Source organism: Zootoca vivipara, chromosome 10, assembly GCF_965207765.1.
Source record: "Zootoca vivipara chromosome 10, rZooViv2.hap1.1, whole genome shotgun sequence".
Lineage (NCBI taxonomy): Eukaryota > Metazoa > Chordata > Lepidosauria > Squamata > Lacertidae > Zootoca > Zootoca vivipara.
The window spans coordinates 1416639-1444290 of NC_142593.1; the positions used below are offsets into that span (position 1 = coordinate 1416639).

Genomic DNA, 27652 nt, shown 5'->3' on the forward strand with positions numbered 1-27652 from the left:
GCAAGTAAAGCCGTTATAAGGGGGTCCCTAATACAACAAAACTGTATTCGCAAAAGGGAAAGAGAAAAAAATAAAGAAAACATTCTAAAAAGAATTGCAGATATTGAAAAACAATTAATAAAAACACCAGAGAATATTAAATTAAAGCAAGCGTACAAATTATTACAGACACAATTTGAGGCATTAATTAGACAAGAAGTGGAGTGGAAGATAAACCTGCTGAAACAAAAGAGCTTTGAATCAGCAAATAAAACCAGCAAATGGCTTGCCTGGCAGCTCAAAAAAAGAAAAACCCAAAATATGATAAACAAAATTGTCCAAAATGAGAAAATAATAGACAACCAGAAAGAAATAAAATAAGTATTTCTTAAATTTTACATGGAACTATATAAAGCAGCAAAAGAAGACAAGAACAAAATCCAGAAATATCTGGAAGAACATAAACTAATAAATATCCCACCAGAGTCAGCAATACAACTAGATAAACCAATTACAGAAGAAGAAATTTTAGCAGCAATAAAAAGAGGAAAAAAATGGGAAAGCCCCGGGACCTGATGGCTTATCTATTAGTTACTATAAAAAACTAAGCCAACAACTAATCCCTCCTCTCAAGGAGGTGATGAACAACATAATGACAAAGGGACAACTGCCGAAAACCTGGGAAGAAGCACACATCACTCTTATACATAAACAAGGTTCTGAGCCAACTAATGTTAAGAACTACAGGCCAATATCACTGCTTAATAATTATTATAAATTATTTACAAATATATTGGCGCAAAGATTTAAAGTGATACTGGCACAACAAATTCACCATGATCAGAACGGATTCCTACCTGGACGCCAGGTTAAAGATAATATGAGAAATATTCTAAATATAATCGAATACCTAGAAACTAAAATAAATAAACAAGCGGCTTTGATTTTCATCGATGCCGAAAAGGCATTCGATAATGTATCTTGGCTCTTCATGAAAAAAAATCTTGAAATGATGGGGGTAGGTGAAACATTTAGAAGATGTGTAGGAGCGATATATAATGAACAACAGGCAAAAATAATTATAAATAATGACTTAACAGAAAGTTTCCATATTTCTAAAGGGACAAGGCAAGGCTGCCCTTTATCACCTCTTCTTTTTATAACAACATTAGAAGTATTGCTCCAGAAAATAAGAAATACACCAAGCATCACAGGAATTAAACACGGTACAAGAGAATATAAAACAAAGGCGTTTGCAGATGACGTAGTTTTAACGTTACAAGATCCTCAAACTGCAGTGCCGGAGGCCTTGAAAGTAATTGAAGAATTCGGAACATTGGCCGGCTTAAAATTAAATAGGAATAAAACAAAAATGATGTTCAAAAATGTAAGAGTGGAGCAAATAGATCAGATTCAAATAGAAACGGGAATAACGGCTACAAAAAAGGTAAAATATTTGGGCATTTGGCTATCCCCCCAAAATGTAAATTTATTTAAGGACAATTACTTAACAACTTGGAAAGAGGTCAAACTAAACCTGGAAGTATGGAGTAAACTGAAGTTGTCTTGGCTGGGAAGAATGGCAGTAATTAAAATGATGGTACTTCCCAAAATGTTATTCTTATTTCAAACAGTACCAATTATTACGGGAAACAACCATTTCAAGGACTGGCAGAAGGTAATTACGAGATTCATCTGGCAAGGCAAGAAGCCCAGAGTAAAATATAAAATCCTAACTGACAAAAAAGAAAGGGGGGGGCTTCTCACTACCGGACCTTAAACTATATTACGAGTCATCATGTATAGTATGGTTGAAGGAATGGTTGAAATTAGACAACGCAGAAGTGCTGGACTTAGAGGGATTTCAAAACCGTTATGGCTGGCATGCGTATCTTGGGTACGATAAGGTGAGGGTACATAAGGATTTTTTAAACCACTGTATAAAAAGATCGTTATTCGAAGTCTGGTCCAAATATAAAGAATGGTTCGAAAGGAAAACGCCAGGTTGGCTATCACCCCAGGAGGCCCTGTCAGTGAAAAAAATAAACATGAAAACAAAATGGTTAACGTATAGAGATATCCTGACAGAGCAAGACAATGAGTTAAAGATGAAACCATATGAAGAACTTAAAGAACATCTACAGGGGTGGTGGGAATACCAACAAATATACAGTGTGTTCACAAAGGATAGGAAATCAAAAGGTTTTGAGCATTCTAAGACAATATTAGAAAAAACAGTATTATCAAGTGAGGAAAAAAACATATCAAAAATTTATGATTTCCTACTGGAATGGAACACTAAAGATGAAGAAACAAAGACCGTGATGATTAAATGGGCGATGGATCTGGGACATAATATAGAATATGCAGAGTGGTTTAAACTATGGAATGTAGGAATGAAATTTACGGCTTGCACAATCTTAAAAGAAAATATGTACAAAATGATATACAGGTGGTACCTTACACCAACTAAGCTATACAAAATGTACAAGACAGGAGATACGAAATGTTGGAAATGTAAATCTAAGGAAGGCAACTTCATACACATGTGGTGGTCCTGTGAAAGAGTCAAGAAATATTGGGAGGATATATATAATGAGATTAAAAAGATTCTTAAATATACAATAAAAAAGAAGCCGGAGGCATTCCTGTTGGGAATGGTGGGGAAAGATGTTGCAAAGGATGATGTCAAATGGTTCCTATATGCGACTACAGGAGCGAGGGTAATTCTAGCTCAGGTCTGGAAACAAGAGTTAATTCCATCAGTAGAAGACTGGAGAAGGAAAATGGTGGAATATATGGAAATTGCAAAACTAACATCGAGAATAAGACAGCAAGGCAGCGAGGTGTACATGAAAGAATGGGGAAAATTTATAGCATATATAGATAAGATAGTTGAAACAAAATAACATCTTAAATAAGAAATTACTCACAGAAGGAAACAAACTCACAACAACAAATTAAAAAGCTTTATTGGACATACAGATAGAAAATACAGTACAATGTATAGTAAAAATAAATAAATAAATAAACACGCATATATATATATATATATACAAAAAGAGGATTAAACAAGAAAATATGAGTACAAAAAGAAAGAGGATGAAGGTTTAAAAACGATATGAAGAATGTTGAAAATAGACTGAAACTATAAGGAATGTTATACCGTGCAACCAAACATATGAATATAAAAACAGCAGAAGAAAGTAGTGTGGAAGTCGATCATCGGAAATTTTTGTAACTTTAGGTTTGAACTTTAAGAGTTGTTGTTATTATACTAAGTTGTATTTTTATTTGAGAATTCTAGAGAATTTGCAAAGATAATGAATGTAATGAGCCCAAATGTCTGATAATGGAATATGTGGTATGCGAAAACTAATAAAAATTAATAATAATAATAAAATAAACAAACTAATAAACAATAACCAACAAACTTTGATATTCAATATATTACACAACCAAATAATAACATTCAATAATTTTCAAAACCTATATTCAAAGAACAAATATTAAAAAATGACTTCCAGTTAATCTCGCTGTATTTTTTTCTTTTAAATTATTTCGCACAGTTTTTGCTTATTTTCTTTGCCTTTTCTTTATAATTCTATATCTACATATTACAAGGTTCAGTCTAGCTCTGCCAAAAGGGTTCCTTTTATACCATTGTTTCTTAAGTATTCTTTAAAAACTCTCCATTCCTTATTGAATTTTTGATTCATTTGTCGTCTTATTCTTCCTGTCGTCTTTGCCAACTGCAGGTGCAGCCTTATCAGCTAGTAAGGGTCCTTTAAGTTGCGCCCAGGCAGGACAGAGATAGCCAATAATGACACTGGGGGCTTGAATCCAGAGAAAGAATTTAATTCTTAAATTTAAGAGACTCCTGGTGGTCAAGCTCACAACAGGAGTAAAGCAACACAAATCGCAAAGCTCCCTTATACCCTTCTCTGACTATGATTTCCTAAGACACAGACGCAGGATCTAAAGCATCCACGCAAGGCAAAAGGTCAGAAACATAGAGCACAGATGCACTATGGTGGTCTGTGCATCCTTGCCCCCTCCTCCACATCATCTGTGCATGCCGTCAGTTACTTATCTCTGACTTTCTCTCTGTGCCCTTGGGCATGTTCCCTGTCTGGGGGCAGTTTAGCGCATCATTCCCTTCTGATAAGGGAATCCTTTTGCTAGGAATGTTTTCCTTTTGGCAAGGCTGCTCTGTCTTCCTGCAATGTCTCTTTCTCAAGGCTTTTACTTCATTGGGGCCTCTGGCATAACGCAGGGTGTATGAGTCAGGCCCCGCTTTGGGATTCCTAAGTCAACCTTTTACTTGGTTCCTCTCTGTGCTTGAACAGGTATAGTACAGGGATATATTCAATATCAGCAATAATAAGCTGCGTTCAATTCAGATGGCCATCATCACCCCCTCCACAGGTATTCTACCATTAAAGTCTGCCAATCTGCTATATTGGGTAATATTTTATTTTTCAAATTTCTTGCTATCAATATTCTCCCTGCTGCTGAACAATGTTCTTTTTGATTTTCCTATTTCATTTGGCAGTATACTTAGTAAAAATACCTTCAGCCTTTTTTTAAATGTACATTTTAGTAGTTTCTTTTATTATTCCAGAATACACCAATGTCTACACAGTTCCACCACATGTGCATTTAAGAACCATTTTCCTTATTGCATCTCCAACATAAGGGAGACCTGTTCTTATACATTTTGGCAAGCTTTTCCGGTGTTTGGTGCCATCTGTACATCACTTTTAATATATTTTCCCTAAGGTTGTAACAGGCCGTGAATTTTATATCTACTTGCCATAATTTTTCCATTAAGATGCTATGACCCAGATCTTGCGCCCATCTCACCATTGTTAACTTCACTTGTTCCTCCTTCACCTCCCATTCTAATAAAAGATGATAAACTCATGAAATATATTTCCCTTTACTTTGTATTAGTTCTTTCTCAAATTTCGATGTTTCTTCTGCAAGACCTGATTTTTTTATCGACAATAAATCTTTGGCATATTTGAAAATATTGCAGCCAGTCCGTCAAATATTATTTAATTTCTTTGTATTTTTTCAGCCTTAATTCATCCTGTTTTCCTTCTAATAACAATCTGTATGTGGCCCATTCCCCTTCCATATTTAATTTTTTGACTGCTATTGTCCCTGCTGGTGATGTCCACAGGGGAATCTTAGGCTCTAATATTCCTTTGTACTTCAACCAGATTTTATATAATGATTTCCTTACTAAGTGATTTAAAAAAAACACCAGTGGACCTTTACCTTTTTGTAAATTAGATAGGAATGCCACCCATACCAATTACCATATCCCTCTGACACGTCCATTTTTTAATATGTTATCCAATCTTTTACCAATAGAAGACCTGCAGCTGCATGATACAACTCAAAATCAGGTAGCGCAAAAACCCCCCCTCTCCTTTCTGTCTATTAGTACTTGATGTTTTATCCTCAGTCTTTTTCCATTCCAAATAAACTTTGCCATATCCTTTTCCCACTCTTTGAAACATTTCATCCCCCCTAATATTGGTATGGTCTGAAACAAAAACATCATTTTTGGAAATACCTTCATTTTGATCACCGAGATTCTACCCCAGAGAGATAGGTGCTTCCATGGGGTTTTTTTTTTTTTACTTCCCTCCATGTCTTTATCTTCATATAAGTTGATACTCTTATTTGTTATCCAGATCCCTAAGTATTTTACTTTGTTCTTAACTTGTATACCCATCCGTTCTTTAAGTGCTTTCTTCTCTTCTGTATTTAAATTTTTAGTTATCAATGTAGTTTTTTGGTAATTTACTTTTAATCCTGCCATTTTCCCATATGTTTTAATTATTTCCAACGCCACTGGTATACTTTCTTTTGGATCTTGTGTTGTTATTATTAAATCGTCTGTGAATGCCCTAACTTTGTAAGTTTTCCCCCCAATTACAATTCCTTTCAATTTGTTTTGATGTTTTGTAAAAGAATTTCCAGGACTATAATGAATAGCAGGGGTGAAAGAGGGCATCCCTGCCCTGTCCCTTTTGTGATTGGAAAACTTTCCGTCAGGTTTCCATTTATTATTAACCTTGCTCTTTGCTGCTCATATATTGCTTCTATGGCTTTACCCATTCCTCCTTTTATTTGGGAACATCATATCAATTTGTTTTTTCATAAAATACCGTGACACATTGTCAAATGCCTTTTCTGCATCTAACAGTAAAAGAGCTGCTTTTTTATCAGGCTTAAATTCTGAATATTCCAATATATCCACTATGTTTATTGTATTACTTGATATTTGCCTCCCTGGTAAAAATCCTGCTTGGTTTGGATGTATTATCTCTTTAAACACCTCTTTTAATCTATTCGCAATTACTCTAGCAAATAGTTTATAATCCGTATTTAATAGGGATATTGGTCTATAATTGGGTATTAATTCAAGATCTACATCTGATTTAGGTAATAGTGTGACATATGCTTCTTTCCAGGAGTCTGGGATATTCCCTTTCTCTAAAATTTGATACATTATTTCTTGTAAGTGGCGCATCAATCCCTCTTCTAATTTTTTATAGTATTCTAATGGCAGTCCATCAGGACCGGGTGTTTTTCCAGGTTTAGTTTTTTTCAAGTAACTAAACTATGGCAAGTTCTTAAAGAAATGGGAGTGCCTGATCACCTCATCTGTCTCCTGAGAAATCTCTATGTGGGACAAGAAGCTACAGTTAGAACTGGATATGGAACAACTGATTGGTTCAAAATTGGGAAAGGAGTACGACAAGGTTGTATATTGTCTCCCTGCTTATTTAACTTATATGCAGAATTCATCATGCGAAAGGCTGGACTAGATGAATCCCAAGCCGGAATTAAGATTGCCGGAAGAAATATCAACAACCTCAGATATGCAGATGACACAACCTTGATGGCAGAAAGCGAGGAGGAATTAAAGAACCTTTTAATGAGGGTGAAAGAGGAGAGCGCAAAATATGGTCTGAAGCTCAACATCAAAAAAACCAAGATCATGGCCACCGGTCCCATCACCTTCTGGCAAATAGAAGGGGAAGAAATGGAGGCAGTGAGAGATTTTACTTTCTTGGGCTCCTTGATCACTGCAGATGGTGACAGCAGTCACGAAATTAAAAGACGCCTGCTTCTTGGGAGAAAAGCAATGACAAACCTAGACAGCATCTTAAAAAGCAGAGACATCACCTTGCCGACAAAGGTCCGTATAGTTAAAGCTATGGTTTTCCCAGTAGTGATGTATGGAAGTGAGAGCTGGACCATAAAGAAGGCTGATCGCCGAAGAATTGATGCTTTTGAATTATGGTGCTGGAGGAGACTCTTGAGAGTCCCATGGACTGCTAGAAGATCAAACCTATCCATTCTTAAGGAAATCAGCCCTGAGTGCTCCCTGGAAGGACAGATCGTGAAGCTGAGGCTCCAATACTTTGGCCACCTCATGAGAAGAGAAGAATCCTTGGAAAAGACCCTGATGTTGGGAAAGATTGAGGGCACTAGGAGAAGGGGACGACAGAGGACAAGATGGTTGGACAGTGTTCTCGAAGCTACGAACATGAGTTTGACCAAACTGCGGGAGGCAGTGCAAGACAGGAGTGCCTGGCGTGCTATGGTCCATGGGGTCACGAAGAGTCGGACACGACTAAACGACTAAACAACAACAGTTTTTTCAATACATTTCTAATTTCTTGCAATGTTATTGGTGTATCTAACTCTTTAACCCTTTTTCTCTTATATTGATTGGCAATTGGTGTTTCTCTAAATATTGTTTCATTTCCTCTCTTTTTCCCTCTTTTTTTCTTGTAGAATTCTTCATAATATTTTACGGATTTTTTCATTATTGTCTGAGAGTTATCTACAATTTTCTCCCCCACTCCTATTCTATTTATCATTTCATCATTTTTCTTTTTCTTTAATTGCCATGCCAAATACTTACCTGGTTTATCTGCGAATTCAAAATTATTCTGTGTCCAAATTCTCAATTTCCAATCTATTTCTTGTTCCATTTAGAGCTCAGATAGTGATGCAGACACAGATTTAGGGGGAGTACAATCTCCCAGATCTCGAAGTAGAATAACGAGATTAAATGAGAAGCATGAAACTACCTGGAAGAGAAGGTGGCATTTTTCCTGTTGGGGGGAGGGGCGGAGCTTAATTCCAGCAACTGGGTCATCAAAGGGAGACTGAAATTAGCGGAGCTCCAACCAGGGCTTTTTAAAGTACCAATAAATCTGAAATAATTAACTGCCAGAGCCATCTCATGTGTGGGAGAGACCCAAGCCTTACACTATCCCACCCATGTCATGTACCTAATAGCAGCAAAGGTAAGGGGCACTGGACAGGCTGGCTTACACCAAATTGTGCACCACCATGTCAGCGTCACTAGCATCTACCACCAAAGGCAGCTGCCCCACTCCTCCTAATGAAAGGGTTTAAGTAATTATGTTAAACTTGTTTAACCATGGATCACAACATCTGACCTGAATAAAAGAGAAACAAAGAAGACAGATATTTCTGATGATAAACTAAAAGTAGACCCAGCATTCCAATTTCAGGGTTAGTGTAGGTCCTGTTTCTAAAGCCTAGTACGCTAAAGTAAGAGGCAATCTGATTAATGAATTAATTTGGTAACTTGATTTGTCATGCTCCTAGAACAAAAGCTGAGATTGACCAAGAAGTGTTGGTTAGTGGGAACCTAGCCACAGAAGCTAATCTGATTATCCTAGACATGCAAGAGAACATCATTCAGGTAAGAAACTGGCTGCATACAAATTCCTCTACCCTTGGAAAGGGAGGCTTACTTTCTGCCTCTGTTTTTGTTGTAGTACACAGTATATAAATTACAGGTAGGTAGCCATGTTGGTCTGCTGTAGTTGAAACAAAATAAAAAATTCCTTCCAGTAGCACCTTAGAGACCAAGTTTGTCATTGGTATGAGCTTTCGTGTGCATGCACACATCTTCAGATACACTGAAACAGAAGTCATCAGACCCTTATATATAGAAGGGTGGTGGGGATGGGTGATTGGCTGACAGGTGTGGTAAACCTGTTGACGACTGTTAACTACTGCAATTGGTCTTACAGGAAAAACCAAGGGGTGAGATGGCTAAAAATAGCTTTATCATGTATAATGAGATAAGAACCCAATGTCTCTATTCAGACCAGGTTTCTCCATGGTTTTAGGTTTGGTAGAATCATAGAGTTGGAAGAGACCACAAGGGCCATCCAATCCAAGCCCCTGCCAAGCAGGAAACACCATCAAAGCATTCCTGACAGATGGCTGTCAAGCCTCTGCTTAAAGACCTCCAAAGGAGGAGACTCCACCACACTCCTTGGCAGAAAATTCCACTGCCGAACAGCTCTTACTGTCAGGAAGTTCTTCTTAATGTTTAGGTGGAATCTTCTCTCTTGTAGTTTGAATCCATTGCTCCGTGTCCGCTTCTCTGGAGCAGCAGAAAACAACCTTTCTCCCTCCTCTATATGACATCCTTTAATATATTTGAACATGGCTATCATATCACCCCTTAACCTTCTCTTCTCCAGGCTAAACATGCCCAGCTCCCTAAGCCGTTCCTCACAAGGCATCGTTTCCAGGCTTTTGACCATTTTGGTTGCCCTCCTCTGGACAATAAGTTGCAATTCAGCAACTTCTCTTTCCAGTCTATTTCTGAAATTCTTTTGTAATAAGACAGCTACTTTGAGATCTTGTATAGAATGTCCTGGGAGATTGAAGAATTCTCCTCTGTCTTGTGATTCCTGATGTCAGATTTATGTCCATTTATCCTTTGGCGTAGGGTTTGGCCTGTTTGTCCAATATAGAGAGATGAAGGGCACTGTTTGCTTTTGATGGCATACACAATGCTAGAAGAGGAGCAATTAAATAGTCCTGAGATGGTATGTTGGATGTTGTTGGGGCCAGTAATAGTGTTGTCCAGGTGTATGTAGCAGTAAAGTTGGCATCTGGGTTTATTGCAGACTCTGGTACCAGTGTCCATTTTAAGTCTGGTGGTTGTATTGAAGTGAGGAGTTGTTTAAGATTGGGTGGCTGTCTGTAGGCAATAAAAGGTCTTCCTTCCAGAGCTTAAGAGAACTGTCATTGTCTAGGAAAGGTTGTAGATCTCTGATGATGCCTTGTACTGTTTTAGCTTGGGAGCTGTATGTGATTACTAGTGGTATTCTGTTATTTTCTTTTTTGGGTCTGCTTGCAGCATGTTCTCTCTGGCTCTGTTGATCTGTTGTTCGCCGGGCGGATATTTTAGTTCTAAAAAGGTTTGCTGTAGATCTGTTAGGTGAGAGTCTCTTTCTGTAGAGTTGGAACAGGTGTGGCTGTAACACAGGGCCTGGATTGTTTGGTATGTTTGGGATGGTAGCTAGAATCATGTAGATATGTTTGTTGGTCAGTTGGTAATGTAAAAACCAAGTTAAACCCAAAAAAGAAAATAACAGAACACCACTAGTAATGGGAGGAAGACCTTTCATTGCCTAAAGACAGCCACCCAATCTTAAACAACTCCTCATCCACAATAATACAACCACCAGACACATGGACACTGATACCTGCAATAAAGCCAGATGCCAACTTTGCTGCCACATACGCACCACACCTATCAGCCAATCACCCATTCCCACCACCCTTCTGAGTAATACCTCTCCCCACCCTCTCACTATATATAAGGGTCTGGTGACTTCTGTTTCAGTGTATCTGAAGAAGTGTGCATGCACACGAAAGCTCATACCAATGAAAAACTTAGTTGGTCTCTAAGGTGCTACTGGAAGGAATTTTTTTAGTATATAAATTGTTACATGTCAAAATTTTAAAAATGATTCTTTGCTTAATGCCCAATTTTAATTTGTAAATTGTTTTCATGCTACCGTGTTTCTCATAAAATAAGACGTACCTATAAAATAAGCCATGGCAGGATTTTCATGCATTGACAAAATATAAGACATGCCCCGAAAATGAGCCCTAGTGCTAGGCGCAGTTCTGGAGGGCACCAAGGACGAGGAAGAGGCCTGTTGGGTTGGGCCCTGGAACCGGATGCTGCCACTGCTGCAGCCCCGCCAAAACACCCAGCAGTACGTGCCGAGTGGAGCCCCGAGCCAGCGGGACCCAGGACTGCCCAGCAGCGCACACCGCATGGAGCCCCGAGCCAGTGGGACCCAGCAGCGCACCCCACTGAAGCGCCGACAAAGCGCCCAGCAGCGCCACTCGGAGTACCCCGAGCCAGCGGGACCCAGCAGTGCTCTGTAGCACTTTGAATCCTCCTCCTCCTGCTGCGGCTCAGGGCGCTCTGCGCGGCACTGCTGGGCGCTTTGTCAGCGCTTCAGCAACAGCAACAGCCAGTTCCGGGTGCCGAGCTGCGGCAGGAAGAGGAGGATGCTTGCCAGGTCGGCGCCATGCAGAGCGAGACCGGCGAGTGAACCGAGCCAGCGGGACCCTGCTGCTGAAGCACCGACAACGTGCCCAGCAGTGCCGCACAGAACGCCCTGAGCCTCTGGGAGCCGGCAGGAGGAGGAGGAGGACGCCTGCTGCGTCAGCACCCAGCAGCGCCACGCGCCCCGAGCCAGCGGGACCCAGCAGCAGCAACGCCGGCCGCAGCAGGAGGAGGCAGGTGCCCACGGTACTTACCGGTAATTTTTTAAAAAAAGACACCCCCCAAAAAATAAGCCATAGGCTTATTTTCTTGAGTAAAATAAATATAAGACAGTGTCTTATTTTAGGAGAAACACGGTATTCCCACCACCCTATACTTTCAGATGATATGAAATTGCATCTTTCCGTTTGCTGTTCAGGAGAGTCCACAGAGAGTATACACAGGTCTCCTCAAGTCCCATTGGCTCCTGGGTCATAGACTCATTGAATGCAATGCTTGAAAATCCCTGTGCATAATACACTCTTAACAAATCTTTTCTAGCTATATGCCTTCTTCCCTCTACTGTGAAAAGCATCAAGGTAATTTCTGTCCATTGCGTAGGGTTATCTTATTGTGTCAAGACTGGCACTAGTATAGCATAAACTCTGTTTTTTAAGATTCCTCTTCTGTGATGTAGGCAACTTCAGCTATGGATTGCAGAGATAATGTCATGGGAGGTGTGTTGAAAGTCCTTGTCAATTCTTTGACCTGTGATCAGAGCACAAACTATTTGACTCATTGCTTTGCTACTCTCCGAGCATTAATTATCAAGGTAAGTATTTGGCTTACTTATAGTTACAGGTAGGTAGCCGTGTTGGTCTGAGTCGAAGCAAAATAAAAAAATCTGAAGAAGTGTGCATGCACACGAAAGCTCATACCAAAATATAAACTTAGTTGGTCTTTAAGGTGCTACTGAAGGAATTTTTTTATTTGGCTTACTTATGTTACCATTATTGGAGCTCAAACCCTTGTGATACCCACAGAACATTGCACTGTTATCCCTGTGCAAGAGCCCCAAAATTGTACATGCATTTGATAACTTGGTGAGTGGAGACTTCTGTTTCCAGAGTTTGAGTTGCTGACAGAAAATGAGATAGAATAAGATTGATGGGTTATTACTTAAATTTCTTTGAATTTTAAAATAACAGAGAAAGACAGGCCTTGTGATCCATCCTCAGAAAGGGGGGGGGGAACAGAATACAAACCTGGGCAACATTTTATGTAATGGCTTGCTTAGTTGTCATCAAGGTGAAGTGCAGGAGACAGACCTAATTAGCTACATTTACCATCCTGCAAATGTTTTATTATTATTAGGAAGAAACTTCTGAAGAAATTGTACATGCCCAGTGTTGTGGGGAAAGGTCATGGTGTGGAGCAGCTCAGCTATGTAGAAAGGATACAACCTTTTTAGCTTAGGGAAAAGGAGAGTAAGGAGGGACATGATAAAGACTTATAAAACTATGTGTGATAGAGTACTAGGAAATGTCATCCAGTGAAGCTGAATAGTGAGAGGTTCAGGACAGACCAAAGGAAGCATTTATTCACATAGTGCCACCAAATTCAGCTGTTGATGACTGTGATGGCTATATGCAACCTCCCGAATCAGAGGCAACATATTTCTACATGCCAGCTGGGTTGGTAAAACAGTATGAGATGAGCTATTGCCCTGGTGCCCTGCTTGAGGACTTGCTGGAGGCATCTCATTGGCCCCTGTGGGAAAGATCTAGAAGTAGTTGGCCTTTGGTCTGATCCATCAGGGTGGTTCTTAAGAAATATATTGTACAGGTGTAAATGTAAAATCTCAGGATGTCCTTTCTAAATAAGAGCCAGTGTTGCCTGAAATGTGACTTGATTAAAAAGTTACAGAGCAGTGCCATTAGTAGTTTTGAAATTCATGATTAAGCTCTTATTTCATGTTATCTGTCCAATCTCTCTTGCAATTAAAATTACTGTACCATTGAAGAAATCTGTCTTCTAGACAAAATGACTTGACACTGTGCTACCATTGTAAATAGTTAATAATGCACCATAGGTATGTATAGTTCATTTTCCTTTGACAATGAAATTCAAAGAATTTTAGCAATGTTAGGATAGCCAGAGAGATAAGCAAATGGAATGTCTGGTATAGTGGAATCGTCTTAACAGTTTACAGCAATAGGGTGTGCCTATTGCACAAACATTCATTCTTACCTGTCTTCTTGATGATTGGTGTGCATCCATGGAACAGTAGAGTTGGAAGGGACCATGAGGCAATGCAGGAATCCTTTGCCCAATGTGGGGCTCAAGCCCATGACCCTGAGAGTCTCATGCTCTACCAACTGAGCTCTCCCACATGCCAGCTTATCATAATCATTTTTTGTTTTATTGTATTTATGAAACTGTTCTGTAATTAAAAAACATTTTTTTCAGAATGTCATGCATGTGGTTAAAACTCACAACATGCAACACATCTCTTAGAAGAAGAAAGAACTATAAGGAGTAGTTCCCCCTCCCTTCTCAAGTTTCCAGCTTGTCACAGTATCTTGCTGTGCATTATATATACCGTAATGTATTTCAGTAGAACTGCCTGGCCAAGGGGGTTATATCTGATGTGTGCTGTGTATGTACAGTGTCTGGTGTTGTGGTGCCTCTTTGGAACCGCAATCTGGACTGATGAATTCTTCTTGTTGCTGCAGAACATGAAGAATTCAAAACTGGCACTCATTACTGCTGACTTGGTGTTCCTATATCATTAGATTAGATCTAATAAAATTCATGAATTGCCTTATACTGAGACATCTCAAGGCAATGAGCAATACAAAACATGTTAATTAATTTAACTTGATATTTAATGTATTTTTCTTTTTTTTATAAAAATACATTAAATATCATGTTAAATTGATTAAGTGGTGAATTTGTTGAAGCCATCAAAATCATCATACACCAAAATCTTCCACAACCATGACATGAGTAGCACAAAATAAACTAAGTACTGCAGCCATTCCCAAGAGCAATAACATCAGCATTCAAACATCTTCTGATACAGAAAAGTTTTTGCTTTGTGCTAAAATGATATCAAAGGTGGTGTCAGACAAGCATCTCTGAGGAGAACCTTATTTAAATGACGGGCTACCTCTAAAAGGGTCTCAGAAGAGATGGAGAATCAAGATGGTTGCACTGCCCGTGTCCTGGCACAGGGTGACCTTCCATTGGACTGCAATGCCAATCTTTCCTCACTCAAGAGCCCAGCAACGTCTGGAGGACCACAGGTTCTGAACCCCTGGGCGAGGCACCCCTTGTCTAGAGCTCAGAAGGCAAAGAGGCAACTTTTTAAAAAACCTGGTCATTTTAAAGCACCATCTTACAGTCTTTTCTTCTGCTTCTTCCTTTAGTTTGGAGAGTTGCTCTTTGAAGAGGAAGTGGAGCAGTGTGCTGACCTGTGTCAAAGGCTCCTTCAGCACTGCAGCAGCAGTATGGATACCACTCGGATTCAAGCCTGTGCTACCCTTTACCTCCTCATGAGATACAGCTTCAGCTGCATAAGTGTAAGATAATAGATACTTCCTTAGTACCTCTCACAGCCTACATCACAGATTCAGTGTTTGCATTTATGTTGTTTTCCCACAGAATATTATATTCATTTTTTTTGCCCAAGTGTAGTACTTTACATTTCTCCTTGTTAAAATTCATCTTGTTTGCTTTGGCCCAGTTGTCTAATCTGTTAAGGTCATTCTGAAGTGTGATCCTGTCCTCTGGGGTGTTGGCCACCCCTCCCAATTTGGTGTCATCTGCAAACTTGCTCAGGATTCCCTCAAGCCCATCATCCAAGTCATTGATAAAGATGTTGAACAAGACTGGGCCCAAGACAGAACCCTGTGGCACCCCACTAGTCACTACTCTCCAGGATGAGGAGGAGCCATTGATGAGCACCCTTTGGGTTCGGTCAGTAAGCCAGCTACAAATCCACTGAATGGTAGCATTGTCTAGCCCACATTTTACCAGCTTCTTTACAAGAATATCATGGGGCACCTTGTCAAAGGCCTTGCTGAAATCAAGATAGGCTACATCCACAGCGTTCCCTTCATCTACCAGGCTTATAATTCTGTCAAAAAATGAGATCAGATTAGTCTGACATGACTTATTTTTCAGGAACCCATGCTGACTTTTAGTGATCACAGAGTTTCTTTCTAGGTGCTCACAGACTGTTTGCTTAATGATCTGCTCTAGAATCTTTCCTGGTATTGATGTCAGGCTGACTGGGCGGTAATTGTTTGGGTCCTCTCTTTTCCCCTTTTTGAAAATAGGGACAACATTTGCCCTCCTCCAGTCTGCTGGAACTTCGCCTGTTCTCCAGGAATTTTCAAAGATTATTGCCAGTGGTTCTGAAATCACCTCTGCCAGTTCTTTTAATACTCTTGGATGTAGTTCATCTGGCCCTGGAGACTTGAATACATCTAAACTAGCCAAGTATTCTTGTACTACCTCCTTACTTATTCTGGGCTGTGTTCCCCCTGCTGAATCATCTGCTCCATATTCTTCAGGTCGGGCGTTTTTTTCTTTCTTGGAGAAGACTGAGGCAAAGAAGGCATTGAGGAGTTCTGCCCTTTCTCTGTCCCCTGTTTGCATTTCACCATCTTCTCCTCTGAGTGACCCCACTGTTTCCTTGTTTTTCCTTTTGCTATGGACATACCCATAAAAGCCCTTTTTGTTGCTTTTAACCTCTCTGGCGAGCCTGAGTTCATTCTGTGCTTTAGCTTTTCTGACTTTGTCTCTACACGTGCTGGCTATATGTTTGAATTCCTCTCTGGAGATTTCCCCCCTTTTCCATTTTTTGTACATATCCCTTTTAAATCTTAACTCAGTCAAAAGTTCTTTAGATAGCCAGCCTGGCTTCTTTAGGCACCTTCCATGTTTCCGTCTCATTGGTATTGCCTGAAGTTGTGCTTTTAATATCTCCCTTTTAACAAACTCCCAACCATCATGAACTCCCTTCCCTTTTAGTATTACTGTCCATGGGATTTCACCCAGCGTTTCCCTAAGTTTTCTGAAGTCGGCTTTCTTAAAGTCTAGAATTTGGACCTTAGTATGCTTGGTTGCTCCTTTCCGCCGGATAATAAACTCCGGAAGAGCATGGTCACTCCCACCTAATGATCCTGCCACTTCTACCCCACTAACCAAGTCATCACTATTGGTTAGGACCAGATCTAAAATGGCTGATCCTCTTGTTGCTTCTCCCACTTTCTGGACAATGAAGTTGTCTGCAAGGCCAGTGAGGAATCTGTTCGACCTTATGCTCTTGGCTGAGTTTGACATCCAACAAATATCGGGATAGTTGAAATCCCCCATTACTACTATCTCACTTCCTTTGGAATGCTTGGCCATCTGTTCCAGGAAGGCATCATCTGTGTCCTCAGTTTGGCTTGGGGATCTATAGTAAACTCCCACAATGAGATCACTGTGGGGCTCCTTTTGGGATAGTATTTAAAGGGTTATAGAGCTGAGGCCTAGTCTGTAAAATGGAGCCTAGGCCTAGTCTTTAGGCCAGGCATCCCCAAACTGCGGCCCTCCAGATGTTTTGGACTACAATTCCCATCACCCCTGATCACTGGTCCTGTTAGCTAGGGATCATGGGAGTTGTAGGCCAAAACATATGGAGGGCCGCAGTTTGGGGATGCCTGCTTTAGGCTGTAAAGTAGAAGCGAGGCCTTGGCTTGCTGCGGCCTGTGATAATGGCTGCCTTGCTGATTTCATTTGCTTGGTTGATGATGATGTCATTTGGTTTGTGGGTGTGGCTTATATTTCACAGGAAGGGAGGGGGTGGAGGAGGGTATTACGCCACTTGAGGGCGCTGTTTGAGTTGGTGGAAAAGCAGGTCTGTACCTGCGCAGGTGTGCGGTTTGAGGGATTTTTGCCCCCAACAATGCTCTGGGAGTGGCCTGGATCGTTGTGTCAAAATTTCAGGACGATCGGTCAAGCGGTTATGGACAAAAGTGTCAAACGCAGTTTCACGATTTTTACATTTTTATATATATAGATGCATCTCTGGGTTATCTGTGGGGCATAGGAATTCATTCATCCCCCCCCCAAAAAAAAACATAGTCCGGCCCACCACATGGTCTGAAAAAGGTTGCTGACACCTGGTCTTGAGCAATAAGCCTGAGTTAATTACTGCTGGAGTTGTCTCGCTTCTGTGGAAGAGACCCAACCATTACAGGAAGGGAGAATAATAGTCTAGTAGCCTTTGGTTTGAGAAGAAGTAACATTTTAATTATGTAACCTCATTTTAACTTGTTATTAACTTGTCGCTCTCACGGCTCCCCCCTCCTTCGCAACGCTAGGGAATCCCGGAGCTCGGGATTCTCTCGCCAGTCAGCAATGGCGGCAGACCGGAAGACCTCCCCCCCCCTTTCATGGTACAGAAGATAAATTTTGTGAAAACAATTGCTACCACATTAAACAACAAATAACTCGTCCTGATGAAACTTTATCATGCCATGTGTTAAAGTTTCATTTGATTACTCTAAGAGTCTCAACAATTTATGTATTCAATAAATGTTTGTCATCTATATATATAAAAATGTAAACTGGGCGGAATCCATACTGGGGCTAGAGTTTAAGGGAAAGAAAAATTGTGAAAGGGCTAGAAAGTGGGAAAGCAGTTGGATGGTGTTTTGTAACATTTAAAGAATTGGGGAGGCAGCAGGGGATGACCAAGGAAGAAGGGTGGATAGGAAGGGACAGGGTGGGAGTGGGGTGGGGAGCAATAAGGGATGTTACTTTTTGATTGCTTTAGAATGTTCCGAAACTGGAATGACCTATGGAACTCACTGGATCATCTGGGAGACCAAGGGGAGGGGGGCTGATTTAGTTTTAAGTGATTAAATGTTATTATGTTAGAAAAATTAATATTTGAATTCATGGAAAGTTTTTGGTAATAAATTTTAGGCTAGGCGGAGAAATAAAAGATAGAGGATGGGAAACTAATTTTTGATTTGGATTAATTGATTAATTATTGGTGGAGGATAGTGGACGTTTTTCAGAATAGAATAGTTGAGAGATAATGATAAAATGTGTTAGAATGATTTAAGATACAAAAGATACAATTGCTTAATTGAGATTTTAAAATGGACCCAGTGGGGGGGAATTGAGGAAGTCAACAATGTCAAGTAAAAAATGTAAGAACTATTATGTTTTTCTTTTTCATGTTTTATTTTGGTTTTATTTTTGTTTTATGATTTTTTGTGATTTTATTTTTGTGAATATTGGAAAATGAATAAAATTATTTGGAAAATAAATATAAAAACATAAAAAAGAATTAATCAGTGAGATTCCTAGTGCCTATGAAACTGAATTTTATTTGTTCCACAAAATAAACTAAAGAGTAGTTTTCATAATGCCACGATTATTTGGAAGGAAATCCCAGTGGTGATTATAACAAATTCTGTCTAAGCCATACAGGAGGTTCTATTTCATGCAAACAGAAACCAGCTAACAGAAAATCAGTACAGTATGTTTCATTTGCACAATCTGACACTCCATTTTCTGTTTTATAAAAGAACTTTGCAAGAGTCAAAATGCAAGTGACAATGTCACTGGCTTCTCTGGTTGGTAAAGCATCAGATTTTAATGAGGAGTATCTCAGAAAGTCTTTACGAACTATTTTGGCATATGCAGAAGAAGATGTAGACGTGCAGCCAACTCTCTTCCCGGGACAGGTAAGGCATTTTGCTACTTTAGTGCAAAATTTGAGTAGGTTACTGGGCAAAAGTTAATTATTTGTATGCTCACAAAAATCAGCTGGCATTCATGTGAGGGAGCATGGTTACTTTTCCATATAATATTGCTAAGGGAATCAGCCCTCCCCATCTTCAATGGAAGAAAGGATGGAAGGAAGAAAAGCAGATCACACACAGCTACCAGAACAACCTAGACAACCATTTTGTGTCTTGCTCCCAGCCCAAGGGAGAAGAAGCAGGGCCCATTATCAGAGGTCAGCATTCTCAATGTGGGCTCACTGCCAACCCCTTGTGCCTCTTTGTGCCACTGCTGCTTTCTCTTTTGGGCTCAAGACACCCTCTTGAGCATTTTGGGGTGTGCTTTGCCCTCACGCCACCCCAGCACACACACACACCCCGTGGTGGTGCTCATCTCTGAGTGACCTGCTTCGGGATGCAGCCAAACCGGAAATCCTCAAATTCTGCATGTCTCGTCCTCTGTGGATTGTCTCAGAGGGAGAGGCAGGTGGCAACAATGGTAAGGGCCGTCTTGATGAAGGGCCCCCTAAAGCAAAGAATCAGCACTGAACATTGAAAGATCTTCCCAACCAGAATCCAGTTGTGGAATTGCTGGCAAAAAGCTCCGATGGATAATGGCATTAAAACACAACTTTGCTGAGTCTTTGCTTTGTGACATCCTTGGTGTCGTGAATCATTCAGTTCTGAAACCTTAGGGATGGTAGTTGTGTTAACTTGCAGGGTCTACCACATTATCTAGTTGTTACCCACTCCCCAAATTTCATAATTGTCACAAATTGAACACTTCAGAAAAAATATTATGATATGCCATTTTTTGTAGATTAACCCAACAAAGAGAGTCAGTGTAGTGTAATGTACTGCCATGGTTAGAGTGTTGGACGAGGACCTGGGAGAACAGGGTTAAAATCCCTGCTCAGCTATGAAAGTAATTGGGTGACCTTGAGCCAGTCACAATCTCTCAGCCTAACCTGCCTCATAGGGTTGTTGCGAGGATAAAATTGGGGGAAAGGTATGTGTGAGGGACAAGGGATACAGGGAAGTCCCTCCCATCTTATGTTCCAGCCCATCCCCAAGCGCTGGAGAGAGTAAGGAGAGCTCTGCCTCCAGCGGAGAGTCAGTAAGTGGTGTCCGAGGCTCAGGCAAGGTTGTGGAGCCCATGCCTCAGGTGGGACAGGAAGTTGGGCGCACGGGGGGAAGGCCAATCCCCCCAACTCCCGAATTGCGACGCAAACATAGGGGGAAGAGGTTGGGCGACCCTAGGGAGTACCTAGGCTTTGAGACAGAAATAAATTATGCGCTGGAATTGCATGCAGCAGAATTCCCAGATGACGCGCACAGAGTCTCCTTTATCATAGAGTATTTGACGGGGGCCGCCCGAGAATGGGTAAGACCGCTCATCGCGCAAAAAAATGATTGCATGAAGAACGCAAAACTATTCTTAGAAGCTTTAAAAATCATGTACGCGAGTGACTCTGAAATGGAAGCCACAAAAGAAGAGCTTCATAACTTAACACAAGGAAAATCGACAGTTAGGGACTACTGGGCGAGATTCACCATGCTGGTGCACAAACTGGGGTGGGATCTGCACAGTGAGCCAGTGAAATCAGCCTTCTACCTGGGGTTGCACTCAGACGTTAAGGATGAGCTGGCGAGGGGTCCTAAACCGCGGACTATGGATGAGTTAAGCAAAGCGGCGCTAGCGGTGGGGGTGAGACAGGAATCCAGATGGAATGACAAACAAACGACGCGCGCAGCAAAACCTTGGTTCCCACGCTCCCAGGACAGACCACATCACCAAACCCCACCCCAGGGCCCGCCCAGACCAAGCTCAGAGCCGGAACCGATGGAGATCGGAGGAGCGCGCGCGCGGGCTTTTCAAAACCCAGCGCCACAGAAACGCAAGGAGGGGAGGGGAGGAAACTGCTTTTTATGCCACTCCCCCAGTCACCTCGTCAGGAATTGTCCGCATCGCCGGGAATGGCAGGGAAGGGCAGGAACTGTTATGCCCGCCCCCACAGACACAAAGCAACAGCAGGGAAACGAGACTGCCTGGCTGCAGGAGACAAGGGGCAGCAGCCAGGCGCAATCAACGGAAACCAGCCCCCTCACTCCCTCCCTTCCACAGAGGGGCAGCGCCAGCCCACACCCCCCAGAGCAGGGGTGGTTCTAGAAGTGACTCTGACACTCCCCAATGGGCACCCACTGATGGTTTTAGCGTTAATCGACTCGGGTGCCTTTGCCAACTTTTTTTTCAAGAAATTTTGCGGAAGCACACCAGATCCAACTGCTGCAGCTGGACTTTCCCCTGCACGTCTCCACCATTGATAGCAGGGAGTTGCTGGGAGGGGCCATCACCCACCAGACCCCCCCCCCATGAGAATGACAGTGGGAAGGCACTCAGAGACACTGGCTTTCAACGTCACCACCATCTCAGACCCCCCCCATAGTGCTAGGAATGAGCTGGCTAGCACGCCACGACCCATCCATAAGCTGGCACCAGAGATGCATTACGTTTGGATCGGACTTTTGTCTGGAACATTGCATGCAGCGCCAGCCAGGGGAGGGGCCGCCGATAGCCACGGTGGCCACCATGCACGTCAAGGGGGGAGAGGCAATTCCCAAACAGTACTGGGACCTACAGGAGGTCTTCAGCGAAGCGGAATCCGACCACCTGCCACCCCACAGGTCTTTTGATTGTCAGATAAACCTGATACCCGGGGCAACGCTACCCCCAGCCAAGCTGTACTCCATATCAGACCAGGAACTGGAGGATCTGAGGGAGTTCATCGACAAGAACCTCAAGCGGGGGTTCATCAGAGAAAGCAAGGCAGCAGGGGGCAGCCCGGTATTCTGGGTGGACAATAAAGACACGCAACAGCGCCGTCTTGTGGTGGATTTTAGACGCCTGAACTCCATGACAGAACCAGTGGCTTTCCCAATGCCCAGAGTGGACGATCTGTTGACAGCAGCGCGCAGGGGCAAGATCTTCACAAAGCTCGACTTGAGGGGGGCGTACAACTTGATCAGGATCCGGGAAGGCGATGAGTGGAAAACCACGATGTTCACGCCACTGGGCTCTTTTGAATATCTGGTGATGCCCTTTGGTTTGCAAGGGGGCTCAGCATGCTTCCAGGCCTTCATGCACCACGTCCTGGGGCCCCTCCTCTTCAAGAACTGCTTGGTCTTCCTAGATGACATCCTTATTTACTCCAATGACCCCGAGCAGCATGTGAAGGATGTCAGGGAGGTGTTGCAGCGCCTGAAGGAGCACCACCTGTATGTGAAGCTGGAGAAGTGCAAGTTTCACACCAAAGAGGTGGACTTCCTGGGCTACAAGCTGTCAGACAAGGGGCTAGCGATGGACAAGGACAAGGTGCAAACCATCCTGGACTGGCACAGCCCAAGGACGCGCAAAGATGCCCAACGCCTACTAGGCTTCGCCAACTTCTACAGGAAATTCATCAAGAACTTCTCTCGTGTTACGGCTCCCATCACTGACTGCCTGAGAGGCAAGCAGAAGTTCAGGTGGACACCAGAGGCGCAAGCAGCGTTCGAAGGCCTCAAAAAGGTGTTCGCCTCCGACCAGAACCTGTTCCATGTGGTACAGCACGCGCCACTGCGCATCGAAACAGACGCTTCAGACCGCGCGGTGGGGACCATTTTACTGCAACTGGATGCCAACAGAGAGTGGAGACCCTGTGCCTTTTTCTCCAGAAAACTGACCCAGCCAGAACGCAACTACACGGTGTTTGACAAGGAGCTTCTCGCGATCCATTCTGCATTCCAGCACTGGAGACACTTCCTGGTGGGCGCCAAGCACCCCATCCAGGTGTGCACGGACCACAAGAACCTGGAGTTCTGGAGAACAGCCAGGGTGCTCAACCAGCGGCAGATACGGTGGGCAGAGTTCTTCTCACACTTCAACTTCTCCATCCACTACATACCGGGGGAGCAGAACGTCAGGGCGGATGCCCTCTCCCGTAAGCCAGAGTACATGGAGGAGGAGTTACCACCGGCGCCCCGACACGTGTTTCCCCCGTCGGCATGGTCCTGTGGAGCAGCAGTGGTGAGCGAGGCAGAACTCACAGCACTGACGGCAGCAGATGAGTTTGCCACCCGCGTCTTCCAAGACCTGCGAGGGGGGAGGGAGCAGGCACGAGACTTTGAGGAAAGGAGGGGGTTGCTTTTTTACAGGGGAGCCCTGTACCTACCCACCACACAACTCAGAGGTAAGGTCCTCAAGCAGATGCACGACAACCCAACAGCAGGGCACTTTGGTAGGGACAAGACCACCCACTTAGTCATGAGACACTTCTGGTGGCCAGGGGTGCGGGAGGATGTCAGAGACTATGTAAGGGGCTGTGACACCTGCCAGCGAGCAAAGGTGGTCAGAGCAGCACCAGCAGGATTGCTGGAGCCATTAGCCACACCGCACAGGCCGTGGGAAGTAGTGTCCATGGACTTCATCACAGACCTGCCTTCTTCAAGGGGCAAGACAGCGGTGTTGGTGGTGGTGGACCTCATGTCCAAAATGTGCCACTTTATACCGTGTGCCAGGGCGGTCTCTGCAGAAGAGACGGCCAAACTGTTCGTTGACCACGTATTCAGACTGCATGGGTTACCCTTGAGAGTTATTTCGGACCGAGGCCGCCAATTTGTTTCCAGGTTCTGGAGGCGGCTCATGAACCTCCTGCAGGTGGAGGTCAGCTTGTCGATGGCTCGGCACCCGCAGACCAATGGACAGGCGGAGAGGGTCAACGCCATTCTGCAGCAGTACCTGAGATGCTACGTCAGCCAGAGGCAGACGGACTGGGTGGATCGCCTGCCACTGGCAGAATTTGCCTACAACAATGCGGTGCACGTCTCAACAGGGGTGTCGCCCTTTAAGGCCAACTACGAGCGCGACCTCATATCTTTCCCGGAGAGGGGGGGGAGGAGGAGGAGGAGGGCCCGCAGGCAGAGGATTGGGCAGAGGAACTGGAGACGGTGCACCAGCAGCTCAGAGAACACTTGGAGAGGGCAAAGGAAGCGTACAAGAGGGGGGCAGATCGTCACAGGCGACCGGGGGAGGTCATCAGGGTAGGGGACAGGGTTTGGTTATCCTCTGAAGGCCTTCCCACCAGAGGGCGATGCAAGAAATTGGCGCCCAGGAGGCTGGGCCCCTTCACGGTCACGCAACAGGTAAATCCGGTAGCCTTCAGGCTGGCACTGCCGGAGGACATGAGGGTGCACCCAGTGTTTCATAGATCGCTGCTGTCGCCGTACAGAGAAAGTACCAGGTTCAGGGACAGCGATCAGCCTCCAGAGGGAGGAAGGGAAAGGGGAGAGACCCAGCAACTCAATGAGGCAACTGAGATTTTAGATTCAAGGAGAGGGGTGAGAGGGCTGGAGTACCTCATGGCATGGGAGGACACTCCGCCGTCCCACAATGAGTTGATACCGGCCACGGAAGTACAAGAGGAATTTTTAGTGGAAGAGTTCCACGCCCTTTTCCCCCACAGGCCCAAGCCGTGGCACATGGAAAGGGAGGGAGAGGGGGAGGGGCGGGAGGAAGGGATCGCAGGCAGCAGCTCTCTATGGAGATGGGAAGCGGAATTTGAGGATACGGAAGAAGAGGTGTGGGTTTCACCGAGGTCGACTACGTCAGAGGCAGGAGAGGACTGGCAGAACATTTTTACTCCCACCAGCTCTGATGCCACAGACTTTTTGGGATTCCCGTCTTCTCAGGGGGAGGGGGAAAGATCGCAGGATTGGGGGAAAATTTTTACACCCACAGGCTCTGATGCCACAGACTTCTTGGGGTTTCACTCGTCCCCAGCAAGCAGAGAGCCCCTAGGGAGGGGGGGAGAGGAGCCTGGGAGGGGGGTGGATGTGAGGGACAAGGGATACAGGGAAGTCCCTCCCATCTTAAGTTCCAGCCCATCCCCAAGCGCTGGAGAGAGTAAGGAGAGCTCTGCCTCCAGCGGAGAGTCAGGAAGTGGTGTCCGAGGCTCAGGCAAGGTTGTGGAGCCCATGCCTCAGGTGGGACAGGAAGTTGGGCGCACGGGGGGAAGGCCAATCCCCCCAACTCCCAAATTGCGATGCAAATGTAGGGGGAAGAGGTTGGGTCTCCCAAAGCTTTTGTGCTGGAAGAAAACGCGCCAATCGCCATTCGGAGGTTCTGACACCTCACCTTAAGCATGTATATAGATCGTTCTGACCACTGTAAATAATCAGCACTTAATAAAAGCCTAAAAAGACTATGCTGGAGTCGTTACTCTAGAGTAGCCACATCAGGCCCTCTGACAGTATGATAATACAATAAAGCAGGGGTTGCATGGGCGTAGGCAGGGGGCAGCTGCCCCCCCCCCCGAAGCAAAAAAAAAAAGTATTTTACAGACCATAACCAAAAACTGAAGTGGAAAGGGCTTTGCTTTAGCGAGAGCAGCTCGGTCTCCGCTTGCTGGGGGTGGGGTGGGAACACAGCTGTAACAAAAACACATCAAATAAATAAAGCAAAGTGGCTACCGGTAGTTAAGCAGTTAAGACAATGGAGCAGATATCCCCAGGCAAGATTAGATAGCTCACCACTTCACCCTATTGTTCTTCAGTGGGAGTTGTTAATGAGCATTCAGGGATCGCATTAAGAGTTCTATTGGTGATTTAATGAGGGTGCAGAGGATTCAATTTGACTAAGGTGGCCCTGCAAGGCTAAAAGGAAGTGAGGAAGAAAAGGGGGGGCTGTAGCTTTGATAGACACAGTGATGTTTATAAAAAGCAGTGGTGTTCCAGTCTGCCCCTCCTCCTGCATCTGTATACTGTAAATCAGGGGTGGCCACCTCCCAAGAGACTCTGATCTACTCATAGAGTTAAAAACTGTGAGTGATCTACCCCCTTTTGGGGGGTTCAGGTCAAAGCTGTTGAGTTTTTTTTAAGGAAGAGAAGCCCGGTTTTGGGGGGTTTAGGTCAAACTTGTTGAGCTTCTCTTAGGAGGGAGGGAGGCCCATTTTTGTTTAGGGCTTCAGGTCATAGTTCAGCTTTTTTTAGGGGGGAGGAAAATTTTGGGTGAGCTTTTTTAGGGGTGCCAGTGATCTAGCAGTGATCTACCACAGACATCCAGTGATCTACTGGTAGATCACAATCTACCTGTTGGACGTGCCTGCTGTAAATCAAGCAGAGAGAAAGCTGCTTACAAGGCTCCTGTACAGGCATCTTCTTCTTGCTACAGAGTTCCAGCATCACAGTCACCCAGAGGCACCCACAAATATGAGTTATCCCTCTCTCTATTTCTTCCTTCCCTCCCTCTTCCATCCTTAATAAAATACGGGGGGCAGATAAGCCCCACATAGAAAGCCCATCAACATGGGGGGATGACTCTTTCAAATACGGTATTTACCAGTAATTGGGGAGGGGGAGGCACCTAGGCCTCTAGAAGTTGGCTGCTATGCCTAGGAGTAGGACAATTCAATAAAGCAGAATGATGCGTATGCTATGGTAATATATCAATAGAATCATAGAATTGTATTCGGAAGGGACCATAAGGGTCATCTAGTCCAACCCCCTGCAATGCAGGAATTTTTTCCTAAGGTGGGGCTTGAACCCACGACATGGTTGAAATATTATGCTGATATGCAGCAACGCCTCGGAGCCGTTGTTACTGCGGCCGTGCCTTGCCTCGCCCATGCCCGCCCTGCCACCCCCTCTCGCCTGCCCGACCCTCCCGTCCTCTCCAGCCAAGCAGGGTAGCCGCCGACGCTGCCAGCCCCAGAAGCACAAGGTGGCCGCCGCTGCTGCCATGATGTTGTCGGGCCCGCTGGCCCTGTAGCCCCGCCCACGTTCCCACTTCATGGCCCCTTCTCTCATGCCTTGGCCCCGCCCCTGAATGACCATTACTTGCCTCCCCCCCCCCTAGTTTTGATCCTGGCTACGCCCCTGAGGGGTTGTCAACCTGGTCTCTACTACCCACTAGTGGGCATTTCAGGATTCTAGATGGGAGCGGTAGGGGGTTCTATGGCAGAAGGTGAATCCTCCTTCCATCGAGCACTGGTGGGCGGTAAGGAAATTTTACCATCAAGAAAGATGCATTAGTGGGCGGTAGGTATAAAAAGGTTGACTAGCCCTGCAGTAAACAAATAAATATTCAAAATAAAATTCCATCATAAATATGACTTTTCAAATATTCATTATGAAAACAATAATTATATTTCTTTGCCCATCAGTAATTTGTTCATTTTAATGTTGGACTTGTTTGTTTGCTTAGGTGGAAGAGCTGCTGTATAATCTGAACAGCATATTGTCAGACACAGTGAAAATGCGAGAGTTTCAGGAAGATCCAGAGATGCTCATGGATCTGATGTACAGGTTGAGCTCACTCTTGAACAATTTCCGATGAATGATCCAGAACCTTTCAGATTTAAATTTGTCAAAAATAAAATATCTGCTGTGCAATTAGCATCCTATTAAGGGCATACATGAATGACAGATTTATGTTAGTTATCAGTACAATGGCTTATGACAAATAATCCTGGGA

The 27652-nt window shown here is 43.8% G+C and overlaps 1 protein-coding gene across 7 annotated transcripts in view; it reads left to right on the plus strand.

Moving 5' to 3' along the window:
* DOCK8 (dedicator of cytokinesis 8) overlaps positions 1 to 27652 on the plus strand; it is a 148781-nt gene that overhangs the window by 104897 nt on the left and 16232 nt on the right. For all 7 annotated transcript variants that reach the window (XR_015946139.1, XR_009558306.2, XR_015946140.1 and 4 more), the window contains 5 exons: positions 8650 to 8746; positions 12048 to 12182; positions 14782 to 14934; positions 18946 to 19104; positions 27383 to 27483. Coding sequence is in view for 4 of the 7 variants with exons in the window: in XM_035100303.3 (XP_034956194.3) it covers positions 8650 to 8746; positions 12048 to 12182; positions 14782 to 14934; positions 18946 to 19104; positions 27383 to 27483 (645 nt within the window). In the remaining 3 variants the exon portion in view is untranslated. The remainder of the gene's footprint in view (positions 1 to 8649; positions 8747 to 12047; positions 12183 to 14781; positions 14935 to 18945; positions 19105 to 27382; positions 27484 to 27652) is intronic.